Source organism: Mauremys mutica, chromosome 2 (genome assembly GCF_020497125.1).
Source record: "Mauremys mutica isolate MM-2020 ecotype Southern chromosome 2, ASM2049712v1, whole genome shotgun sequence".
Lineage (NCBI taxonomy): Eukaryota > Metazoa > Chordata > Testudines > Geoemydidae > Mauremys > Mauremys mutica.
The window spans coordinates 221,403,153-221,429,200 of NC_059073.1; the positions used below are offsets into that span (position 1 = coordinate 221,403,153).

The 26,048-nt window shown below is 40.2% G+C and overlaps 2 protein-coding genes across 2 annotated transcripts in view; both read right to left on the reverse strand.

Moving 5' to 3' along the window:
• The window catches only part of RBMS3 (RNA binding motif single stranded interacting protein 3), a 939,633-nt gene extending 935,766 nt beyond the window's left edge, over positions 1 to 3,867 (reverse strand). Inside the window, exons 1-4 of the mRNA XM_045008009.1 lie at positions 3,700 to 3,867; positions 3,067 to 3,204; positions 1,020 to 1,109; positions 1 to 208 (exon numbers count right to left, since the gene is read on the reverse strand). The gene's annotated coding sequence lies outside the window, so the exon portion shown is untranslated. The remainder of the gene's footprint in view (positions 209 to 1,019; positions 1,110 to 3,066; positions 3,205 to 3,699) is intronic.
• A 1,607-nt stretch (positions 3,868 to 5,474) lies between these two features.
• ZCWPW2 (zinc finger CW-type and PWWP domain containing 2) overlaps positions 5,475 to 26,048 on the reverse strand; it is a 178,171-nt gene continuing 157,597 nt past the window's right edge. The window contains exons 9-10 of the mRNA XM_045008027.1: positions 6,242 to 6,337; positions 5,475 to 5,585 (exon numbers count right to left, since the gene is read on the reverse strand). Coding sequence (XP_044863962.1) covers positions 6,245 to 6,337 — 93 coding nt within the window. The 3' untranslated portion in view covers positions 5,475 to 5,585; positions 6,242 to 6,244. The remainder of the gene's footprint in view (positions 5,586 to 6,241; positions 6,338 to 26,048) is intronic.

Sequence of the window (26,048 nt, forward strand, 5' to 3'; positions counted from 1 at the left end):
CTGAGCAAGGTGCTGGTGACGAGGACAGACGAGCATTTATCCGATTGTTGCCTTTATTTCCCCCCCACACCCCGGCCAACCCCACCTCCCTTCTATAGCAAACGTGGTCTCCTTGATGTTAATCTCCTCTCCGTGGTCTGTGTGTGTGTGTGACTGGAGCTCCCTCTCTCTCAGTCTGCCAGCGCCACGCAGCATTGCACAAGGAGAACTGGAGTAAGGAGAAAAACAAGAGCAAATTCAGGCAGGAAATCTAAACCAGTACCAGCTACCGGTTCCCCAGTTTTATTTTTAAAAATCCAAATAAATAAAATATTGGTGAGAGAGAGAAAAATCCTGTGTAAATAGTTTAATATCAAGCGAGACTACAATGTGCACACAGGATTATTTTATTCCTTATTATAGCTACCTTAGATTGGAAGTTATGCATGCGTGGGGAGAATGCAATCTCATTAAGAATATTTTAATTATAAAATAATAAGAATAATATTGAAACCCAATCCAGCCAACTGTTTATCTTTAATTTTTTTTTTAAATGAATGGTGAACTTAGACCAGATAATTCTTAAATCAGGACACGGTCAGGTGACCAGCCTGCACTTCTAAATATAACACCACATTGTCCTGAGGAGCTGCTGCTTTAAAAGTTAACTGGAAACATCTAGTGGAAGTCTGTGTGGAACTTTATAATAGCTATAATCCACTTCATAAAGATATAGTGACAGATCCTAGGAGGTTTGTCCATTTACATTAACTGAGGGTCTGGCCCAGGATATTTTGGTAACGATGCTATTCGGTGGGGCCATTTGGTTCTTTCCCTGGGATTTTATTACATCCCACATGGATTTGTTTCTACATGTACCCTGACATGTCTTATTGCAACAACATACTGGGTAAAGGGCAAAGGTAGTTTTGTAATATTGAAAAAAAAAAGTATCACAAAGCCAAACTGTCTTTTAAAATAGAAACCTTTTAAAACAGAAATCTTTAAAAATATTTTAGTAAAAAAATAAAAAAGCATACCTTGCTAAGTGTGGGCCTTGTTCTCCTCTCACTTACAATGGTGTAAATCAAGAGTAACTCTGATGAAATCACTGGTATTTCAATTTAAAACTGATGTAAATGAGAAGAAATTCAGATCCTGTATATTTGATAATCAAATTAATTAAATAGAATCTACATATTATTTGGGGAGGGGAGAATGAGGAGGATTTGAATGTCCAGCACTGAATATACTACTACTCCTCTATAATTTCATAAAAAGCAATAGCAGCAAAGAATCCTGTGGCACCTTATAGACTAACAGACGTTTTGCAGCATGAGCTTTCGTGGGTGAATACCCACTTCTTCGGATGCAAGACTTGCATCCGAAGAAGTGGGTATTCACCCACGAAAGCTCATGCTGCAAAACGTCTGTTAGTCTATAAGGTGCCACAGGATTCTTTGCTGCTTTTACAGAACCAGACTAACAAGGCTACCCCTCTGATAAAAAGCAATGATAGTTTGTAAAATGTTTATGGGTTCTTTTGGGGACCTGTTTACATATCCCTTGGTTGCAGAACTCTTCAAGGGTAGAATTATTTACAAAACAGTTGGTATCAAAACAGTTGGTTTGCATGAAATAAAAGCTACCCCACAATCAGTAGTGCCTCTGAAACCACCATCACACTCCTTAAACAATATGGCCCAAATCTAGCAAGCATCTACTAAATATGTGCATAATAATATTATGTATGTTCTTAACTGCATTGCTAGATCAGTGTCAAAGTACTTTCAGCAGCATAGGCTGAAAAATAGAGGGGCATGGGTGAAAAGTCCAGGCACCTAGCTTCTTTGAGTGCTTGCTCATGTCCATTCCATATTAGGTGTGTGTGCTCGCCACATGCACGGGTGCCGGAAGTTTTTTCCCTTAGCAGTATCCATAGGGGACAGGCTCTGGCACCCCCTGGAGTGGCGCCCACATGGTGTGGTATAAGGGGCACCGCTGGCTTCCCCACCCTCAGTTCCTTTTTGCTGCCAGTGATGGTGCTGGAACGTCTGCTGCTTTGGCTAGCATTGTTTCGTTCTCTGTTCTTGTGAACTTTGAAAACCTGTAATATAGTTGTATATGCACAGCATTTGCCCTAGGACAGAAAAGCTACTCCAGGCATAGGAAAATGCTATATCACCACTCTCTTTGGGAGATTGAGTGCCAGTGCAGTGAAAAACCCACCAATCCTGTCTGATGATTCCATATTATCCTGAGCTTCACAGCTGGATTCTGGAGAAGCAGTTGCATGCAAAGTGGCATCCAACCATCTGCCCAGCTCTGCCAAGCTGTGCTTGCTCTCCACTTCCCCACTAAAGCACTGACATGTCTTCACTACTCCCAAAGTGCCAGCATTCCAATATACAGTGGCCATATCAGTGTTCCTCAAAGCATACATACACTGAGGTGCTCTGCTCTGCAGTATGTGCAAAAAATGAGATCTTGCTTCCCAAATGCATATATTACACTAATGGCATCCAATGAACCCAACTTTTCTTGCTTGTAGAGTTTGACATCTATATTTGCCTGCTGTTGATTGGTTGCCTGTATGTCATATATGAAAGAAGATGGCCAGCCTCCACTTTCTGGACTGCCCAAGACTGTTTATTTCCCTATTTGTACTGGTACCAAATCCAGGATATGCATATCTTTTCCTATAGTGCATACCTGATGTTGAGTGTAATGGCTTTTACACAAGTGTATATAATTGGATCCTACATTAGAATCATATTATCAGCAAATGTAACTCTTGATATACTTGAGCAAACATTAGTTGGCTGCTGATTGCATAACTAATAATATTTTTAAATAATTGTATTGTCTTCTTTATAGTGTCTTGATTCATAGAGCTACTACTGCCACAACATCTATGCACTTATTTACAAAGTTATTAAAATGATAAATTATATACAAACATTAAAGAACCAATGTCATTTTGCTGGAAAACAAACTCAGACAACACTCCCACACACACAAAATCCCCCCAAATCCCTAATTTACAAAAAAAAATGATAAAAGCTAAACAAAATAAAAACATCTTACCATATGCTCTGAAGTTTACTAGATTTTGGCAGACAACCAAGGAAAGCTAATTCCAAAGATGGGTGCCCTTGACTGAGAAAGCCCTGCAATAAGCCTTGAGTGTTTAACCCCAGAAATCAACAGGACCGTAGGGTATGCCTACATTGCAACATAAACCCAAGGTTAGAACTGTAGCTCAAGCCTAACCCCTCTTTCATTTACACACAATTTGTGCTATCCCAGGGTCCCAGGACCGCACAGAGATGGAGGATCCAAGCCTGAGTCAAGACAGGACCCAGGGTTCAAACCCTATTGCTCTGCAGTGTAGATGCAACCCCACCGGACTCATGCTCTGAAAGTCTGCTAAAAGTATCCCACAAACCCACAGTCCGATTTTCTTTGTCCTCTGGATAGTCAAGTTTAGGGGACAGTCAAGTTTTCTCACATTGCACCATGAACAAAGGGCTAGAGCAGCCACATTTGGGAAGGGTGCTAGGAAGTCTGGGTAGACTTGGGCCCACATAATGTGCAGACATTGGCGCCCCAGGTTGGGACTGAGGATTCAACAATTCCTAACTGGGGGTTACAAATGTATGTAGACACTCAAGCCCTAGGTTAAGAAACCCAGGGTCTGCTAACTCGAGTTCTACTAACCTTGAGCTTACATTCCAGTGTAGACATACCCTCCGTGGCCATGAGGAGGAATAGAGAGGGAAGCGGGTTCTAGACAACCAGATTGCAGACTATTCGGAAGTCAGTAAAAAGACTTAAGCTCAATTCTGTGAGTATGGACTTTTCTCTTTGTACTGCAAAATGCTTAGTATACCATTGTAAAAATAAAATAATTAGTATTAATAATAATTGATCATAATAATGTGTTCACAATAGCTCTTCTCGTTCAGGAAGCTGGCTTCTGCACCAGACAGAGCTTTTAGGTGAATTGCCAGTGTAACCTAAGTACAACACATTGTAGTAAACTAGACTGAAGATGACAAAGGTGAATGACCAGTGTGAGGTCTGTGTGAGAGGAATGTTGGCCTCAAGATTAGCTATACTTCAAGCCATAATTCTACTACTACCTAAAAACTCAGGAGCACCGATGGATCTAATATGAGCAATTTTGTTGAAAGACAGGCATACGCTCTCAGCGGAAAGTGCAGCTACCACCTTCTTCCGATCTTCTAAATAACTCTTCCTACTTCCAACAAGCATCCAGGTTGAGTTGAACCAGGTTTGCTTTCATCCAGAACTTTGTCTCAGTAAGCCACTGAGAAAGTAATGAGACTACAGAATGTAATTATGAAAAGAAACTGTAGAGTTGAGCATCTTCTGAATACTGATGACACTGCATACTTAGCAGCTTCCAATATTTCTTATTGGTTTCATACTTCTGTGGTGCAGGCCCTAGGCCTCACTGAACACTGACAAGTGCATAGCTAGAAACTACCCTGGCTCACCTGTGTGTTAGCTTTGTTAAAATAGAGGTTTAAGTTGATAAGAATGTGTTTAGTGTTTAGACTTGATAAATTGCTTGTAGGATACTGCAGGTACTTCTCTCTCTTACAACATCTGTAGTCCATGGTATAAAGTTATATTGAGTGTTTGCATTGTAAACCTTGGTAATTGTGTAATTCACCAAACAGGAAAGAAGCATTAATTAGTGTAAAGTCCTGGTCCTCCACTCAAGAAGGCCCATTGAAACCAAATGAGCCATTGTGAAACAGCAAAGGCCAAAGACTTTGCTGATTGTTCCCTTCTCCTGCTTAGCTTGGGTTATCCGTAAAGAACATATAGATCTTCTATATTACTGCAGCTTCTATTAACTTTTGAAATCTAAGACTGTAGCTCATCTGTGTATGCATGTTTATCTGCTTTAACTTTGTAAATAACTCTTTCTTCTTTTTTTTTTCCAGTTTAATAAATCTTTAGTTAATTTATTATAGGGTTGACTATAAACGTTGTCTTTAGCGAGAGATCTAAGGTGCAATTGACATAGGGTAAGTGATTGGTCCTTTTGGATTAGGAGTAACCTGAATATTATGTAAGGGAGCATCTATCACAAAGGGAAGCTTGCCTAAGTGGCAAGATAGACCAGAGTATCCAATGGGACTGTCTGTAACTCCATTTTAAGGCTACTTTATGAGGAATTCACACTTGATAATTGGTTGGTGAAACCAAAGTACAGAACACACAACCAGTTTTAGTTTGCACCCTATTTCTTAACAGTCTGTCCTGAGGTTGGCACTCACAGTCGTGAGCCACTCCAGGCAGCTTGACAATATGAATCTGAGGGGTGGGGTTGACAAGATGGAACACTGCCTGTGAGGACTATTCGGGAAGACAAGCAATTGACAGCAGTACTGACTGTTACCTCACTGGAGAGTAATTCCATCTATACCAGCAAGATCCCACTGGTAAGTAAAAATATTCTGGGGGTCAATGGAATCCAGAAGTGCTGATAGATCTGAGAGAAGCAGCATGGATCCCTTTCTTTCATCCATGGTAATGCATATGGTAATGTGCCATGTACTTATGGCACTCTATAAAGAAACAAACAAAAAACTTAGTTTAAAGTTAGTTAAGGTTGCTCTCTAAACTAAAGTAAATCACAAGAAATTAGGAATTACAAAGGATTAAAAGAAATTAAAAGGTTCCAAATAAAGAACTCTCGAGTTAGGAAATGCCAGAATGAACACTGTCCATGTAACCTTAATTTAGCCACCTTGTGTGTACGCATTATGATACAGCCTTTGATTTATATGCAGAAGTGATTACCTGTGAATAGTTTGCTGTAAGGGACTTGCCCAGAATCTCATAGGAATTTGGCTGCAGAGGCAGGAATAAAATCCAGGTCTCTAGGATGGTATTCAACTGCCCTAACCATGAGACTATCACAGATACGACAATTTCTTGCAATATCCAAAGTCCTTATTGTATTAAGTTTTATGTATTATTGTGGATTGGGATTCTATGTAATCTCACTAGTGGGAAGATGTGATAAATGTGAGACCTGGGAGTTCAAAAGTTATATTTAAAATGTGCCAGACAAGTATGGACTTTTGAGACAATAAGTGATAAGTGGATTTCTTGGGAAATCCCTAGGAAGAGGATAATGCAAATTCCCCAACTCCAGTTATGTAAGAACCCAGAATTTTGAAGCTATGCCCTGACCAGTGAGACATTGTCTGCTGATTACCTGTTACAGAATGTCAAGATAAAAGGCCTGAGCTGTATAAATAAATGGCTGATCTGCCCAGTCTCTGTTCTGGTTCTGGATCAAAAGCAGATGAATCTGTAACCACAGGAAAAGCTCAGTTATGGGTTTTGAAAGACTAAAACCTACCAGAGTCCTAGGACAGAGTTGAGGTTGACTTCTGGTAAGTCAACTTTTTAGCATGCGTGTAGGTTCTTTTATTATTTTAATATGTTTATTCTTAACATAAAAGCTTTTATGTTAAGACTAAAGGCACTCAAGGGAGACTGAAATGCTATCTACATATATTAGAATATTTAAAGCCATCAGTTATCATTTTAAAAAATATAAACCTTTTATTCACCTTACTTAGCCATACAGGCCCTGTTCAAATTATCAATCTTTAATATACTGTTTTTTTAATAAAACAATTGTACTGATTTTACAAGATGGTCAACAAATCAAAAAGTATCTCAGCTATGAAACACATATGTAAATATTGTGAACTAGCGGTCTCCAGTAAAAGATACAATGATTTCAAAATATTCAAGATAATCCAACTCTAGCTCTATAAATATGTGGCCTGACATAGTTATTGCACTAATTTATTTAATTACTGGTTTACATTGTTTCATTGTATAAGTGTTTCCTTACACATTTCTAACATAAAATAAAACTGTACTAATAGAAAACTACTTTATGAAACATGGCTCACTTCTAGTACAATGCAACATTTTGAAACGCGATTAAAATTTATTCATGTGATCTCTATTCACTTAGAAAACTGCACAGATTTCAATGAAACTTTAAGAATTTTTTATCATTAATTTTACATCGAATGCAAAATTCATTATTATATTAAAACTTATGCATTTGTCAGTATGTGTCTGTTACGTATCTATACACATACAATTTATAGGCTTCAGTTAAGTAAACCCATGCTGAGAAATATTAATGGAAATGAAGACAATGCCTACAGACAAAAGCACTGATCAATGCACTCCGCTAACATTATCTTAATGGCAATATTCTCTACTCCATTCTCCTTACTTTATGATTCATTTAGCAGAAGATATATAAGCACCAAAGAATGCAATTTGACCCATTTCTCATTTAGAAACTTATTCTTAACATAAAAGCTTTTATGTTAAGACTAAAGGCACATGCTTAGAAGGAACTGGTAATTTATAACTGTGAGCAATATACTGGCCATAACCCTTGGACAGAAAAGCACAGCATGGCTGTTGGCCTGTTAGGCAGCCTGGCTTGCTAGGGATATCACAATGTAAGGCAGGGAGTGATGCAGTCTAAAAAGTCCGAGTCAGGAGTGAGTGAGACACAGGTCTCCACCCAAGAGAGGTGACAGCTGGGAGCCAGAAGTCTAAATTGGAAGCCCTTGGTGGACAATAGAGGGGGAATACATGTGCAGTTGCCCTGAAACAGTGACAAAGACCATCCTTTCTCTTCCTGCAACCCCAGGCTTCATTTACTACAAACCTAACTTTTACAATAAAGGAGGCAGAGATCCTACAAATAATAAATTCCTTCACTACACAAACCCAATCCATCCCCACAGAATAATGAACCTGGGGTCCTGTGCAAAAAATAATATGTGATCATTTAATTAAACACTGTACCATAATGTATATGCAAAATGGGGCCAAAATAAAGTTGCATGGGTAACATTCATTCTGGCATTTTCTTACTTGAGAGTGCTTGACTTTGCACCCTTTGAATCCTTAACTTTGTATTTCCTATTTTTTTTATATTTAGATTATTGATGAGAGTAACCTTAACTAACATTAAATTAAATTGTTGTGAATTTTCTTAGTTTTTAACAGAAAGAATATACATATGTGTGCGCACGCACTATTTAAATAATAAAGCACTTACACGTTTGTTGTTTTCAATGTATATTTTGTTACCATTGTTATCTCTGTGATGCTCCAGATTACCATGTTGACCAATACATTGACATTAAATCTAATGCCTAAATCTAAATCTATTCAGACAAAACATATTTTTTTAAATGTAACTTCAGTTTTACTGCAACTTCCACATGATAGGGTTTTTTTGCTGTGTAACAGAAACCGAATAGTGAATCAGACCTAAAATCCCCAGCTTTTTTATAAAAATCCCCCAATTTGTAAGAAGTAGATAACAATAGGAGCTGTAATTCTATATCCAAAAGGAGCTGTAATTGTATATCTTATTTTCATGTATAAGGAAAGTAACAAACAATTACCCTTTGAAAAGAAACAGCATACCTTACCACAAGGCAAACCCAAAGGAGCACAGCGGGAGCTTATCAGAAGCTGGCATGCTTTCATTATAGCTCCCCCTGTGACCCATCTTTGTAATAATGTTATGGCAGTCTGAGGTCAATCATTTATCAAAAGTAGCCATTGCCATGACAACCAGGGCAGTAGTAATTCTCCCCAAATACACAAATGAATTGGAGGGAGTGATGAGTGGCTGATTTTCTCTCATGTCACAATGTTAGTGCTCACGCAGTAGCAGGGGGACAGTAAATGTGTCAAAAACATGCTTTTTTAGTGTTCTTGTTTTTACACATTTTCTAAAAATAACAATATACCAATCCAAAATTACACATTGGAGATCATTCCACACAGACATTAATTAGCTTGGCTCAAATTCCCCATGGCATGTTTAAAAAAAAAGGTTGTGAAAAAAGTTGAGACACTAAGGTACAGAACCCTGTAAAACACAAAATTCTGAAGCAACCTTAAATATGGTCCCACTACTGTAAAACTACAATAAGGCATATTTCTAAATATGCACTGTATATTACAATATACAGCACAAAAATCAAACATTTCTGAACTCAGTTCTATTATTCATTTTGAGTAGAAATGCCATTAAAATATTGCAAGTGCAATCAATATTACAGCTTATTACCATATACACTGTGCTCTTCTGTAAGATGTAGTCTATAATGGTTGCTTAAACTGATTCTAGAAACAGTCATACCCTAAAATATAAAGGTAACACATTTCAGGACCAACTATAGCCTTCATGGATCAAAGATAAAAGTTTGGTTACAATGAAGTTACGAGTTTAATGTAAAAGACAGGAATAAGACTACATGATGGGACTGAAGTGGGAACCAATGGTTCAAAGCAATATTATTGGTATAACTGCAAGACCAAGATTAAGTCGCTATCATGTTAGGCACTATAGTAACACACAGAAAGAGAGACCTTGCACTGAAGAACTTCCAAACCTAACAATAAGACTGGCAAATAGTGGGAGTAGAAACAGAAGCACAGAGAAGTAAAATGATTTGCACAGGGTCACAAAATAGGTCTGTGGCAGAGCTGGAAACAGACACCATCTTCTTGAGTCCCAATCCAGGCCACATTATCCACTGGACCACATTATGCCTGTGATTTTGGCCACATTGAATGTATTTATCACAAAAATACTACAAAAACAAGTTCTCAGAAACTTCTGCTTAATCATTCATATAAAACTAGATGTTTGCTTTAGAAAACTGCAGTTGTTGCATGCAAATATTTTTCCATGCCTCTTCCATGCACATTTGATGTAAGTTAATATGGGTGAACTGAAGATACACTGCATTTCAAAAAACTTGATTGCTTTCATTTGTGGATCTAAATAATTATGACTGAAAATGGTTACTATAAATATGCAGGCTATATGAAACCTTTCAAAAAATGTAGCCCTGGATGTCATGTGATGTGGTGCATTTGACATTACATTACTTCACATGATTTTTGGTTCAGGACTCACCTACTAATCAGAATCGGCATTTGACACTAATATTGACCTTTTGCCACCCTCAGACAATTCAAATCAAAGGTTTCCTTCTGTCAACTCAGACTGCTTGGGGCCTCACTCAAAACCATATCTGTCAACTTGCATTCCAGGATATTTCTTTCTCTTGGATAAGAGTTGCAAACAGAGTTGCTTCCTCATAAAGATTCTGACCCTATCGATAATTTGATCTGTACTATACATTTCAAAGTGGCTGATACTGATGTTCATTGAGACATTTTCCCATCCATCATTCTCTGTTTCTGTTCTCGAAGAGTTCTTACTGCTAGTATGCAAACATTCAACAACCTTGGGACTACTTTCATATTCAAGCTCTCACAAATACAGATATTTCTACCTTAAAAGATCGGTAATTGTCTAAGTTTAGTGGAGGTTATCCTAAAAGAAACATGCTGCACAGCAACATAATATTACCAGGACTAAAGGCAAGCCACTGATGTCCTTTGCCAAATACTTACAGAATAAAGAGTAAATCTATTCCTGGAGCTTCACCATCCTCACCTTTTTCCTTGTTCCTTCATACAAACAGAAAATTTTCCAGGCTACATTTTCAAAATTGGCCTCTAACTTTCTAACCACAAATCAGGTAGTTTAGATATTGCATTCTGTCATTTACACCCAATACAGTGGCTGCTCCCTGATCCTCAGCCCATGGCAGCAACCTCCACCCCTAGCTACAGGGTGGTGATTGTGCAGGATCTCACTGGACATGCCAGGGACAGAAGGTCATGCAGCCAGGGAGCAGACACACTGCATGGCATTTTTCCCTCAGGACCACATAGCTCTGGAAATCCACATGGGAATTAATGGTTTACCCCCTCACAATCTCCTCTGCAGTTTATACAATAAAGCTGGGAACTGTTTGTGCCCACAAAGGCTGCTGGTAGAGCAGAGCTGACTAAGGACAAGAGCCCACATAGACATCCCAAGTTCTGCAAAGTTGTGATTCCCATAGTCTACTTGACTCTGCAGTTTAGTAGGCCACTGTTCTTGCACCCAACCATTGCCTGTTGATGGACGAATTAGTAATTTCATAAGGAGAGCATCACAAGCATGAGCAAGGTGATGATAATCTAAGATAATGGCATATGCTATCTCATGTGTTGCTTGACTCTTCTTTTGGGGTCCAGTAAGATTTTTTTTCTCTCTATCACATAGAATAGTCATTATCCAGTGACTTGGTGGTGGTGAATGTGTGGTTGCATTGGGTTACACTGGACTACATATAAGGTTATATTTTAAAAGAAATAATATAAATACAGCTCTACCTCGATATAACACGACCCGATCTAACATGAATTCGGATATAATGCGGTAAAGTAGTGCTCCGGGGGGGCGGGGCTGAGCACTCCGATGGATCAAAGTAAGTTCAATATAACGCGGTTTCACCTATAACACGGTAAGATTTTTTTTACTCACGAGGACAGCGTTATATCGAGGTAGAGGTGTATAGTACTAATATACATAAGAATTCTTAAAGATGTGAAAAATCCATCTAACTTTGTGGTCATAAAATCATGTGCTGTTGTTGTGAGTTCAGCACAAGGAAGCTTCAGTTTGCTACCACCACCCCCTTAACTGTGTGCTGTTTTATCCTGTGAATAGTTCTCTTGACAGTTTATGAAGTAAGGTACTACTTAGTGTGGCTGAGAGCAGCAGAATCAGACTCATAATAAATAAAGGCATAACCTGCACACATTATACTAGTAGCAAAAAACACTTTAGTACCCTTCTTTGCAAACAGTTTTCCATTGAAAGGGCATGGTTGAAAATGAGGCCAACTAAATAAGGTTTTGAAAACTTTTTTATAATATGATCCTTTGCTATACTCCTCTCTTAATTTTATATGGAAATTTGACATAGAAATGAACCCCAAATCTCCATGTTACTCAAAACTCTTATCATAATCACAATTCATTTCATGATATGACATTCCAATTTATGAATGTTTTAAATAGCCCCTGAGACTTTTGTAAAATTGAGGTTAAAATTCCCTTAGGATAGGCACCTTTTATGGAGAAATAAATATCTGTTCTTTGAACAAGCACATATATTTATTCACTTTTCTTGGGCTAAATTGTGGCTGGGTCTAATGCATCCACCACAGGAGATTAAAGGAAACAATCCTGTCCACTCACCCTTCTGTGCAGCCATATTAGACATGCTCGGATTGCGACATTAGGTGAGGAATGCAGGGGCTGACTGAGCAATTGTCCCTCTGCAATAGAGCAGGCAGTGAAGGGTGGAACCACATGACTCCATTGCCACTGAAGTTGGTTGGAACCAAAGGGTATGTCTACACTGGAACTGGAAGGTCTGATTGCAGCAGCACATATAGCTAGCTTTGATTTATCTACATTAAAGCTCGCTTGAGTAACAATAGCAGTGTAGCTGCAGCAGCAGGGACTGCAGCATGGGCTAGCTGCTCAGATCTGTACCCAGGGTCTTGAGTGGTGCTGTTCTCAGGAGGCAAGCCTGTACTGCAACCTCTGATGCCTCAGCTACACTGCTATTGTTGCTCAAGCTAGCTTTGATCTAGCATTGGCTCCACTCATCCCCCAGTCCTCTTTCTATATTTCAGGTCTTTTCTACTGTATTTTATTTTCATTTGCTCTCCTCAACGCCTCACAGCAGAAGCAAGCATAAGGCTTGATGTATTAATAGCCTTTTTTTTTTTTGGTAGCAGACTGTATGTGTGTATATGCAAGTATAGTTTTGAGCTTGGAAGATGGTATTTGTTTAAAACTGTCAAAACTGAAGACTGGAAGATTTTTTTGGTGCTGAAAATAAGTGAGTAATTCATCTGGTACTATTTGCGTACATGATGTGCACATAAGCACCCTCTTTAAAATGTTTCTGCTGTTAATTTTTGAATTAACAAACTGCTCATTTTGGCTACTTCTTCCAACTTTTGCTCATTCTCTGTCCCCTTTTAGATATGCCTCCTACTCTTCTCATTGCCATAGTATCCTTGAAAAATATTTAGATGCCTAGTAATTAGTCCAAAACGGAAAATAAGAAGCTTGTCTAAAACATAAGCTGAGATTTTAAAAATAATTACAACTTTTTTAAAACAAAAAAATCGGTTACAGACATATGGAATATCAGTTATTCCTTTACTTTTAGGGTTTAGAGTTCCAAGTTTTACATATTACATTCAAGGCCTGATCCAAAGCACACTCAAGTTAATGAATAGGAAAAAGTTATGCCTAAAGAATACAGTCCTCACCCCTCTAGGTTTTAATGATAGGTCTAGTACTGCTGTCCTTTGATATCAATGGAGCTGTTTGAGTATGAACGGAAGGACTGGGCTCAATGTCACAGGAGAAACACAGGATTCTGAACTGAAGTCTGAAAGTTAACTTAAAAGAGAGAATGTCTATAGTTCAACTCGCTTTGGAACAGCTAAACAATCCTCCATGTATGTGTTCTAATTAAGTAAGCATTTCCTACATAATTTGGATATAAAAATGCTATGGATAGTTCCCTAACTGTAAAACCCACACTTCTCACTATTTCTATAGTATGCTAATTTTAAAAAAGTAAATGTGGAGGAATTTTAAAGAAACATGTATTTATTCAAAAGTAATATATGAAATATATTTTCTTCAGCTTGTTCACCATACCAGTATGTGCAACGCTAACAAGAATATACAGAAAAAACCCACTAGTTAAGTGCAAGACAACAGGACACTGATACAAACTTGAAGTCCTATAGACAGGCAGGCCTGGTCTACACTATGCGTTTAAACCGATTTTAGCAGCGTTAAACCGATTTAACGCTGCACCCGTCCACACAACAAGGCCCTTTATATCGATATAAAGGGCTCTTTAAACCAGTTTCTGTACTCCTCCCCGACAAGAGGAGTAGCGCTGAAATTGGTATTACCATATCGGATTAGGGATAGTGTGGCCGCAAATTGACGGTATTGGCCTCCGGGTGGTATCCCACAGTGCACCATTGCGACCGCTCTGGACAGCAATCTGAACTCGGATGCACTGGCCAGGTAGACAGGAAAAGCCCCGCAAACTTTTGAATTTCATTTCCTGTTTGCCCAGCGTGGAGCTCTGATCAGCACAGGTGGCGATGCAGTCCCAAATCCAAAAAGAGCTCCAGCATGGACCGTATGGGAGATACTGGATCTGATCGCTGTATGGGGAGGCAAATCTGTTCTATCACAGCTCCGTTACAGAAGACGAAATGCCAAAGCATTTTAAAAAAATCTCCAGACAGAGGCCACAGCAGGGACTCAGCACAGTGCTGTGTGAGAAGCGTAACGGAAAGCCAAAGAATCAAATGGACGCTCATGGAGGGAGGGAGGGGGTACTGAGGACTCCAGCTATCCCACAGTCCCCGCAGTCTCCGAAAAGCATTTGCATTCTTGGCTGAGCTCCCAATGCCTGTAGGGTCAAACACATTGTCCGGGGTGGTTCAGGGTATAGCTCGTCAATTTACCCCCACCCACCCACCCCCGGAAATAAAAGGGAAAAAAATCGTTTCTTGACTTTTTTCAATGTCACCCTATGTCTACTGAATGCTGCTGGTAGACGCGATGCTGCGGCAGTGAACAGCAGCATCCTCTTCCCCCCCCCGCCCGGTGGCAGATGGTACAATATGACTGCTATCCATCGTCATCATCAGCCCGTGAGTGCTCCTGGCTGGCCTCCGGTGAGGTCGGCCGGGGGCGCCTGGGTAAAAATAGGAATGACTCCTGGTCATTCCCAGTAGATGGTACAGAACGGCTGGTAACCGTCTTCATCATAGCAATTGGGGGCTGAGCTCCATCAGCCCCCGCCCTTCATGTCTAAAGAAAAGATTCTGTACTGCCTGGACTATCATAGCAGCGGGATGCTGGGCTCCTCTCCCCCACACCGCTTAATGTCCTGCCTGGACTATCATAGCAGCTGGAGGCTGCCTCACCCTCATTTTATCTCACTAACAAGTCACTTATTCCTGCATTCTTTATTACTTCATCACACAAATGGGGGGGACACTGCCACAGTAGCCCAGGAAGGTTGGGGGAGGAGGGAAGCAACAGGTGGGGTTGTTGCAGGGGCACCCCCCGTGAATGGCATGCAGCTCATCATTTCTGCAGGATCTGACACGGAGCGGCTGTGCTCTCTGGTTCTCTGATACACTGGTTCTTTAGTACACTTGCCCCATATTCTAGGCAGGACTGACTCTATTTTTAGATACCATAAAGGAGGGATTGACTCGGGGAGTCATTCCCATTTTTGTCTTTGCGCCCCTGGCCGACCTCAGCCAGGGGCACCCATGACAGCAGCAGACGGTACAGAATGACTGATAACCGTCATCTCATTGCCAATTTACAATGGCAGCAGACGGTACAGAACGGCTGATAACCGTCTCTGCTATCATGCAAAAGCAAATGAATGCTGCTGTGTAGCACTGCAGTATCGCCTTTGTCAGCGGCATCCAGTACACGTACGGTGACAGTGTCAAAAGGCAAAACAGGCTCCACAGTTGCCATGCTATGGCATCTGCCAGGGCAATCCAGGGAAAAAGGGCGCGAAATGATTGTCTGCCGTTGCTTTTCCGGAGGAAAGAATGAGTGACGACATTTACCCAGAACCACCCGTGACAATGATTTTTGCCCCATCAGGCACTGGGATCTCAACCCAGAATTCCAAGGGGTGGGGGAGACTGCGGGAACTATGGGATAGCTATGGAATAGCTACCCACGGTGCAACGCTCCAGAAATCGACGCTAGCCTCGGACCATGGATGCACACCTCCGAATTAATGTGCTTAGTGTGGCCGCGTGCACTCGACTTTATATAATCTGTTTTACAAAACCGGTTTATGTAAAATCGGAATAATCCTGTAGTGTAGACGTACCCACAGTGTGAGACAGGTAAATGATGCTTGTTCCTTAAAGGAGTAGCTTATTACACTATTATTATTTTGGGGGCACCATCACTGGCCACAGGGCCGCCCAGAGGGGGGGGGCAAGTGGGGCAATTTGCCCCGGGCCCCAGGCTCCGCAGGGGCCCCCAAGAGAACAGCTGAGGCTCCCGCATCCGCCCCTCTCCTGGAGCCTTAGCGCATCAAGCGGCGTCCTCAGACAGCACCGCAGCGTGTCTCTGGCGGGGCCCCTGAGCTCCGCCCCGCTCAGAGCCGCGTGGTGAGGGGGCGGGGCTGCGAGCTCCAGGCTGAGCTCAGCTCCCTGCACTCGGCGTGGAGCTCACAGCCCCACCCCCTGACCACGCGGCTCTGAGCAGGGCGGAGCTCAGGCCCCGGCGGAGACATGCTGTAGCTGTTCAGCGACGCGCTGAGGCTCCAGGTGAGGAGGGAGCCGGGGGTAAGAGGCTGGGGCCAGGGGGGTTGGCTAAGGGGCAGGGAGTCCTGGGGACAGTCAGGGTACAGTAAGGGGGCAGAGGTTGGGGGAGCGGTCAGGGGGCAGGGAATGGGGGGGGGTTGGATTGTGGGCGTTCCGGGGGCAGTCTGTCAGGACTCAGCGGGGGTGGTGGATAGGGGTTGGGGCAGACAGGGAGCAGGGGTGGGGTCCCATGGTGGTGGTGGAGGGTCTCTGGGGGACGGTGAGGGGGCAAGGAGCAGGATGGGTCGGGAATTCTAAGGGGGAGCAGGAAGTCGGTGGGGGTCGGATAGGGGGCAGGGCCAGGCTGTTTGGGGAGGCACAGCCTTCCCTACCCTAAAGCTCATTCAGCCATTTGAGGCTTGCAGAAGAGCCAAGCTGTTAGTTTTTCCATTAGGGCTACTATCCCTTTCACTTCTCAAATACCAAATTATAGTCTATATTTAATTTCAGTGCCATAGGGAGATTCATGTCAGGGGAGGGTAGCTTCATTTAAAATTAGCCACTGGGGGAAGGGATCACATGAGAAGAGCAATATCCTTCCCAACCCTACCAAGGGAGACCCCCCTCCCCTGCATTCCCTGAGGCTCCAGAGGGGTTAATTCAGTGGTTCTCAAACTTTTGTCCTGGTGACCCTTTCACATAGCAAACCTCTGAGTGCGACCCCCCCCCTTATAAATTGAAAACACTTTTTTATATATTTAACACTATTATAAATGCTGGAGGCAAATCAGGGTTTGAGGTGGAGGCTCAGAGAGTGGAGATGAATGGCAGGAGCGAGATCACTTGATCACTACCTGATAGGTTCACTCCCTCTGGGGCACTTGGCATTGGCCATTGTCAGTAGAAAGGATACTGGGCAGGATGGCCTTTGGTTTGACCCAGTATGGCTGTTCTTATGTTCTAACCTAAATGAACCCAAAGTTATGGAGACAGATACGAGTCAAGGAAGCCAGCAGAGTATCAGAAACCTGGAAAAATCTCTGCCTGGACGGGCTCAGGTGTTTGGTTACAAGCTGAGGTGGTTCAAAAGTTTTGGATTTTTTTTTAAGCAGAATTTTTTTATTGTTTCTTTAAACAATCAAACACAGCAAGCAGCAAATATTTGGCCACACACTTCTGAAACCTCAAACCATGTTCAGGTTTTGGCAGACTAATTTCAGCTTTTCAATTAAAAAAACAACAAATTTTGAAGGAAAGCAGACATTGTCCGTGATTTTTTTCTGCTTTTTAAAAACCCCTAGTTTTCGATCCAGAAAAATTTTTGATGGAAAATATTTGTCCACCCCTTTTAATGAGCTTTAGTGCCTTTTAGCACTAGCTGATGCTGAGAACCAGTGATACCTTGTAAAGAAGTTTTCTCAAAACTGGGTTTGTGCTGAAATGCGGAAGGTTTATTTTTCCCTGGGGCACCCATGCGGGGGAGCAAGTGGGGCAATTTGCCGTGGGCCCCGCAAAGGCCCTCAGGAGAATATAGTATTGCAATTTTTTTATAGAAGGGACCCCCTGAATTCTCTGGGCGGCCCTGACTGGCCATGGCACCCTTCAAAACACACAGGAAGATACATTCTTACCCCCAAGGCATTTACAATCTAAGGGCCCGATCCAACTCCCTTTGAAACTAGCCAACAGAAAGATTCCAATGTGGGAGGTGGCATTGCTCTGTATGATACTGAATGATACTGCAGGCACTCCCCGTCTTTGACGGCCTCTTGGGGCAGGGTAGCTGGTGCTGTAAGCTTGTCATTGGTTTCTAAACAATCAAGTAATGAAATAGTAAGTCAGGCTGTCTGAGCCTCTAAATATAAAGAGAAAAAAACCGTTCAAATGCAATGCTTAGTTGCAGAGCTTAAGACAAGGGCATGGGACCCAGGTTCAGCCTGAGGAGCTCCTCCTCTATTCCAGTTTCACCCAGCTCTACCTCTGAGCAAAGAGGCAGCCTTTTTAATTGGCCTCTTGGTTCTTGTGTATTTCCTCCTGGCCCTTGTAGGTCTCTAGAGGACTGTCCTATTGGCTGCCCAATCTGAGTGAATTTTCTTTGGATGGGCAGTGTCAAGCACTGATTCCTCCAGCAGGGGGTAGAAAAGGCTCAACAGACCACCATCAAAGCCTCCTGATTTCGGTGTGAGTAGTATTAGGCCCTAAATTAGACAGATGTACATGGATAGCAGTGCCTGCCAGCATATTAGTAATAGTTCAGCAAAAATCAACTGTCAGCCTAGCTATTCAAAGATCAGATAGTTTGATGACAGATTAAAAATAGACATGGTAATGGATAGAAAAAATATAAACTGAAACTAAAAGGAAGTGTTTTAATTAATTAATTAACAAGCCAGCTATTCAGATCAAATATACTGTCAACAGAATATGACACTGTATGGTCTCAAAATCACTAAAATTCAACTCAGCTTCCACTTTTGTGCCTGCAACTTTATGCATATAAATCACTTGTGTGTGCAATTGTTCATCAATGTCAATTTGTACAAGCAAATGTTAGAACTGACATGTCTAAAAGCTCATTTGTGTTTTGTTTGTATTCAGTTAGCACATGCAAGTGGAGTTTGTATGCATACCTATATAGCCCATAATTTTCTTGCAGACACAATAGTGCTCATAAATTGTGCCTGCAAAAAATGGATGCCATATTTTGAAAATTTGGTCTTGAATGACAATCAGCGGAGGGGTGAGGGAAAAGTTGTTCTTTTTCAAGCTACATCTACAACCCAAACTGCTCCCAGTCATCAGACCAAAATAAGGTATAAGTCATAGTACATGGTGCAGATCTCCATACTGTGTTTGTCCATTTTCTTTCTTGTGCACTTTGATCAGCAATGAAGTTCATAGTTTTTGACATTCAAATTTCTGTATTAAACTTCAAAGAAGTTAGCACTCCTTTGTCGTGAGTAGAGAGTTCACAAATCTCATTGCTATTGTTTCAGTCTGTCTGCAGACTCAGACAGAGATTACTGTGTCATTTATTATAAGTTTATATTTAGAAGGAATTTTAGCCACTATAAGGCCTAGAGACATAATTTTTTAAAATTAAAGCTTAGATTCTGGATCACAAAGTGCAGCATTAGAGAAAAGAATTGAGTTGCTGAGCTGATGGGAGCTGGCCCAATTCAACCTCTGCACTTATTTCTAAGAGCTAAATTCAGCCCTCATGAAAGTCTATTGAAGTCATAGAGCTGCATCCACTTATACCATCAGTGAGTGTGGCCTTATGCATCTATTTATCACTTTCCTCATGGGAGTACAAATGAGACAAACACTTTCAGATACAGAAAATGTGTGGAAACTGGAGTCTAATCATTTAACATAAACTACATGAACTAGATCTTGTGAATTGTATTTAGTTTATTATAAAAACATTATCTGGGAGAGAGTTGGAGAGGTACAACAGCTAATATTGGAAATTATGGGGTTTGGTTTGAACTAGGGCTGTCAAGCAATTAAAAACATTAATCACAATTAATCACATGATTAAAAAATTAATTGCAGTTAACCACACTATTAAGCAATAATAGAATACCATTTATTTAATTTTTTTGATGTTTTCCACATTTCCAAATATATTGATCTCAGTTATAACACAGAATACAAAGTATACAGTGCTCACTTTATATTTATTTTTATTACAAATATTTGCACTGTAAAAAAAACCAAAAGAAATAGTATTTCAATTCACCTAATAGAAGTACTGTAGTGCAATCACTTTATCATGAAAGTTGAATTTACAATTGTAGAATTATGTACAAAAAATAACTGCATCCAAAAATAAAACTTAAGAGCCTACAAGTCCATTCAGTCCTACTTCTTGTTCAGCCTATCGCTCAGACAAACAAGTTTGTTTACATTTGAGGGAGATGCCCACTTCTTGGTTACAATGTCACCTGGTGTTTACATGGCACTGTTGTAGCCAGTGTCGCAAGATACCGGTATTTACATGCCAGATGCACTAAAGATTCATATGTCCCTTCATGCTTCGACCACCATTCCAGAGGATATGCATCCATGTTGATGACAGGTGTGACATTATGCCCCATAGTCTTCATAGAAATATTGTTATGATATGAATATGGCATAACTAAGATATATTTTATGCAAGGTGGGTCATGTGGGGTATAATTGGAAAGGTTATGATTTACTGAATGTGATTATCCAATTTATATGCATGTATCATTTCTGTAGCTGAAGTTAGGAATATTGACTATATAACAATTACAACTGTGTGTACACTTGGGAAACACCCACCAGACAGTATGCAAACAGCCTGAATGGACCGTTAGGAAGGACAATAGGACTTTGAAGATACTAATCTCCCTCCTTCCTGAGAAGTTTCCTGGGATGCTGCTTTGAACACTGCAGGGTCCTGTGATCATGTCACTGGTACAGGATACCATCTTGAAATGCTAGTACTTTTCCCCGGGAAGGAGGTGGGGGTCAAACTGGGAAACAAAGGATTCCTGTTATGTGCAAATTCTATTTAAGGCTGGGGAGTGAGTTAATCTTGGCTCTTCTCCACTGCCTCCCCACCCAAGAAGGAAGACTGCTGAAAACATCTGAAGAAACAAAGGAACTAAGCTGGGGAGGCAGGGCCTGAGCCCAGGCAAGAAAGGTCAGCCTCTGAAAGGAATACCTGGAGATTTAAGCTGCAAGCAGTGCAGTTTACCTTCAAGAAACTCTGCAACCTGCATAAAACAACATTTAGAGTGAGAAATTACTATTTGTAGCCAATTTCTTTAAGGTATTCAGCCTAGTTTGCATGTTTTGTTTTATTTGCTCAGTAATCTGCTTTGTTCTGTTTGCTGTCCCTTATAATCACTTAAAATTTACCTTTTGTAGTTAATAAACTTGTTTTTGTTTATTCTAAAATTCAGCTTGTGCAATTCATAACGGGGGGAGGGAGGGAAAGCTGTGCATATCTTCCTTCACATTGAGGGATGGGGTGAATTTCATGAACTTATGCTGTATAGATCTCTATACAGCACAAGACAATGCAGCAGGACAGGGTGAGGAAGCCCAGGCTGTGGAACAGGTGGGCTCAGTGGGACCCCAGCACATCAGGTAGCACCCTGGAAGGAGGTTCAACCCATCACAATGGGTTCTGTTCGATAATGATCCAAAGCTCACACTGGTACCTTCTTTGTCTTTTCTCAGATCTGCAGTAAAAGTGTTCTTAAAACGAACATTGTATGCTAGGTCATCATCCAAGATGGCTATAACATGAAATATATGGCAGAATGCGAGTAAAACATCGAGCAGGAGACATACAGTTCTCCCCCAAAGAGTTCAGTACAAATTTAATTAATGCATTATTTTTTTTAATGAGCGTCATCAGCATGGAAGCATGTTTTCTGAAATGGTGGCCAAAGCATGAAGGGGCATACGAATGTTTAGCATATCTGAGATGTAAATACCTTACAATGCCAGCTACAAAAGCGCCATGTGAATGCCTGTTCTCACTTGCAGGTGAAATTGTAAATAAGAAGTGGGCAGCATTATCTCCCATAAATATATACAAACTTGTCTGTGTTAGTGATTGGCTGAAGAAGAAGTAGGACTGAGTTGACTTGTAGGCTCTAAAGTTTTACATTGTTTTGTTTTTGAATGCAGTTATGTAACAAAAAAAATCTACATTTGTAAGTTGCACTTTCATGATAAAGAGATTGTCCTACAGTACTTGTCTGAGGTGAATTGAAAAATACTATTTCTTTTATCATTTTTACAGTGCAAATATTTGTAATAACAATAATAATATAAAGTGAGCACTGTACACTTTGTATTCTGTGTTGTAATTGAAATCAATATTTTTGAAAACATAGAAAAAGATTAAAAAATACTTAATAAATTTCAACTGATATTCTTTTATTGTTTAGCAGTGTGATCAAAACTGTGATTAAGCGCAGTTAATTTTTTTTAGTTAATCTCATAAATTAACTCTGATTAATTGACAGCCCTTGTTTTAATCAGAGGAAATCTGGCAGTATGAAAGCCCCTCTCCTCTAACAACCAAGTAACAGGGGGATTACCTGTTAGTTCTGTTGAGACTATAATATTGATTTATCATAAACCAAAGCATACTTACTATTTTGTAAAAATTCTTTTTCTGACCTCTGTCAATTAAACCCGATGGCTCTTTTTGTTTTCCAGTGAGGAACATTAAAGTTTACGTATTTGAATATATTTATAGGCCTCTAAGCTCACAGATTCTGCAAGAACCTGAAATTATCTGTAGTGTTAACCCTAACAATAACTCTTCCACAGTAATTATTTATACATGTGTAGTATTAGGAACTTGTCTTGGTCTATATTTTCAAAATGCAAGTTATAATAAGAATGGCCATGTTAGATTGGGTGGGTGAAGTAATATTTTTACTGGACCAACTTCTGTTGGTGAGAAAGACAAGCTTTCAAGCTTACACAGAGCTCTTCTTCAGGTATTCAGGACGGGACTGTCTCTTCTGCTGCGTGTATAGTGCCTAACATATTTTGAGTGTGACTGCATTATAATAAAAGTGAAGCAAAAAAGGAAGAAGACAGAGTAAAGGAATTAGTGTTTGTAACAGGTAGAGAAACAAGGTTGACTGCAATCCTTTATTCTTCTTACCTGAAGAAGAGCTCTGTGTAAATGCAAAAGCTTGTCTCTCTCACCAACAGAAGTTGGTCCAACAAAAGATATTATCCCACCTACCTTGTCTCTCTAATATCTTGGGACCGATATGGCTACAACAACACTGCATACATGTTAAATCTGACCAACAGGTCATCTAGTGCAGCATCCTGTAAGACGTTGCCCAGAGGAAGGTGCAAGAACCCCAGTAGTGAACAATTATGCAGTAATTAGCCTATTGTGGAAGTTTCTTCTTAATCCCTATCAGTTTGTGGTTGATTTATGTACTAAACATGAGGTTTTACATTCTTTAAAAAAAAAGGTTTTATCCTAACTCATGTAACAATGGATGTTCTCCTTATCCTTATGGTTCTTATAAGATGTTAAAGATCCAAAATGAGGTGCAGCATAGTAAATGTAAATGCAGTAGAAATTACTTTTCTCAAACAACATGACTAACAACTGAGTAGCTTTTAGAAACTTATTCTGATTTATGTAGAACACTAACCTCAGATGCTGAGCTATCAGTCAGATTTAAATATGTTAATATTCTATTGTTTCATGGTGTTTCTATAGTTTTGAACCATCCAATAACTGATTTATTTATTTAGCATGATCTAACAGCATAACAGGGTATTTATGGGGAATGTTCAAGGTTCTTAGCCCTGGTCTACACTAAGCTCGGGGGTCGAACTAGGGTACGCGAATTCAGCTACGTGAATAACGTAGCTGAATTCGAACTACCCTAGTTCGACTTACTTACCCGTCCAGACGCCGCGGAAGCGAACTCCGCGGCTCGAAGGTCGACTCCGGCAACTCCTCCTGCCGCGGTGGAGTACCGGAGTTCGAACTAGCGCTTCCGGGGTTCGAACTATCGCGTCTAGATCAGACGCGATAGTTCGAACTCCGAGCAGTCGAACTCGCCGCGTCGACCATCCCGGTAAGTGTAAACGTGGCCTAAGATTTGGCTCCTAGTAATGAACCTCATGTAATCAGATTCTGCTTTGGATTTTACTTTTAAATGGTTCTAGGTACATGGTGTTCCCCTCCAGTCCTTCCCCCTGTACAAGCAAGCTATTCAGGACAAGGATTGTCTCTTCCACTGTTTGCATAGTGACTAGCACATTTTGAGTGTGATTGCACTATAAATAAAAGCGATGAGGAAAAGGAAAAGGAAGAAGAGAGAATAAAGCAATTAGTATTAGTAACAGGTAGAGAAACAAGGTTGACTGAGTCACTTTCTTCTGTTGAAACTGTATTCCTTGTGTAACATCAAACAAACCCAGCTCAGATATGTGTGTATAAACACACACACACATTCACACACACACCCCTGAAGAAAAGTAGGGGTGATCATTTATTTAGCTGGATATCAATGGTCAGAAACATACTTTGGACCTGACCTAAGAGCCAATTATCATACTTTCAGAATGAGCTAGGAAAATATGCAGGAGCAAGAAAATGAGAAATATTCTTCTCCCGTTCCTGTTGACCCTTTGGCCCAGGAAAGATGGGTTATATCTATGGAAAAGGGGAGATTTATTAGTTGCATCCAGAAAGGTTCTCATGAAACACAAAGGGGAGTTTTAGGACTTGAATGCAGTCTCATATGAAAGAAAGGACTAAATCCCTAAACACTGAGGTACTTGTAAAATGTTGATAACATTGGATATGAAATGAGTTGGGATGGAATCTGATTGACTGATGGTTGTATGGTGGGAGTAATTAGATCAACAACAGGCGCATCTGGGGAGGCAAGGCTAGAGTTAGTTGTAATGGATAGGGCAGACAGGATACAGTCTGTGATCCAAAAAGTATTAGATAAAGGAAATTTAAATTGGATGGGTTTTCCATTGGGAGTCTACCTTCAGCTGGAAATTGTAGACTTACTGATGCATGTATTTAAAAACCTCATAGATCCTCATGATGAAAGGATCTTGGTTTACATTGGAACACCTAATTTGGATTATCTTGATGCTCCAATCCTAGACAACATGTTTGGTATATAGTACTTGGGGTAACAAAAAGTTTATTTAATCAAAAAGTATTCTTGAGATGAAATTGCTCAAGATTTCCAAGTAGATCAATGAAAGTGTGCTGATTTGTTGTTGAGAATCTGTTAAAATATCTGTTTTTCTGGAATCTCTTCCATCTCAAAAATTGATAGGCTTAAAACTTTTGCCTGAGCAATCAGGTCTTTAGTGGTATTAGCAAAGTAATCCTCTTGTTATCTTCCTAATATCTGGTCGATAGATTTTGTCTTCAGAAGTCTAATGAAATGGGCACTGTGCCAGAATGAAAAAAATAAAAGGGGGACACTTATCAAACCAACATTTGTCATTGTAATAGAAATTCCTGTTCTTCAGAAGGAGTCTTATATCAACCATTTTCCTACATTCAGAAATAGATGTTTTGGTTCAGGAAAGTTCAAAGATGAGTGAAGTATCAAAAACTTCTCTTAAAATTTGTAAATTTTACTTGGATAAATAGCCATCTCATGATGGCCATCTGCTCTCTGGTAATCACATTTTGATTTTATCTCTCACTCTCAGCATCTTTAACAACTACAGAGAACTCATCGTTTACTGTCTTGAAAGCTTGTCAGTTGTCTGATAGATAGTTCTAAAGTTTTAGGGAAAAAAACCTGACAAATTATTTATCTCTTCTACAAAAGAATGGACCTGTTCAATTAAACACAATTAAAGCCTGGTTTAGACTAGCTTTAAAAGAAACTGGCACTGATATTTCTAGATTTTGAGCACATGCCTTGAGATAAGAAGTTGTAACTAATGTGGTACCCAAAGGAATTAAGATTAATTTGATCTTTAAAGATGCCACGTGGTCAAAAGAAAATAGTTTTAGAAGCTTTATTGGAAGCCTTCAGACAGGAATAAATATGATCTAGCCTTCCAGACAGCCAGTTACTATAGGATGGTATAGCCTATTTGTTGACAAATGATTATTCATTAGCCATGATGTCTGAGAGATGAAGATTGCCAGGAATTTACAATAAAAGTCGTCACTTTTCTCTTAGTCATGGC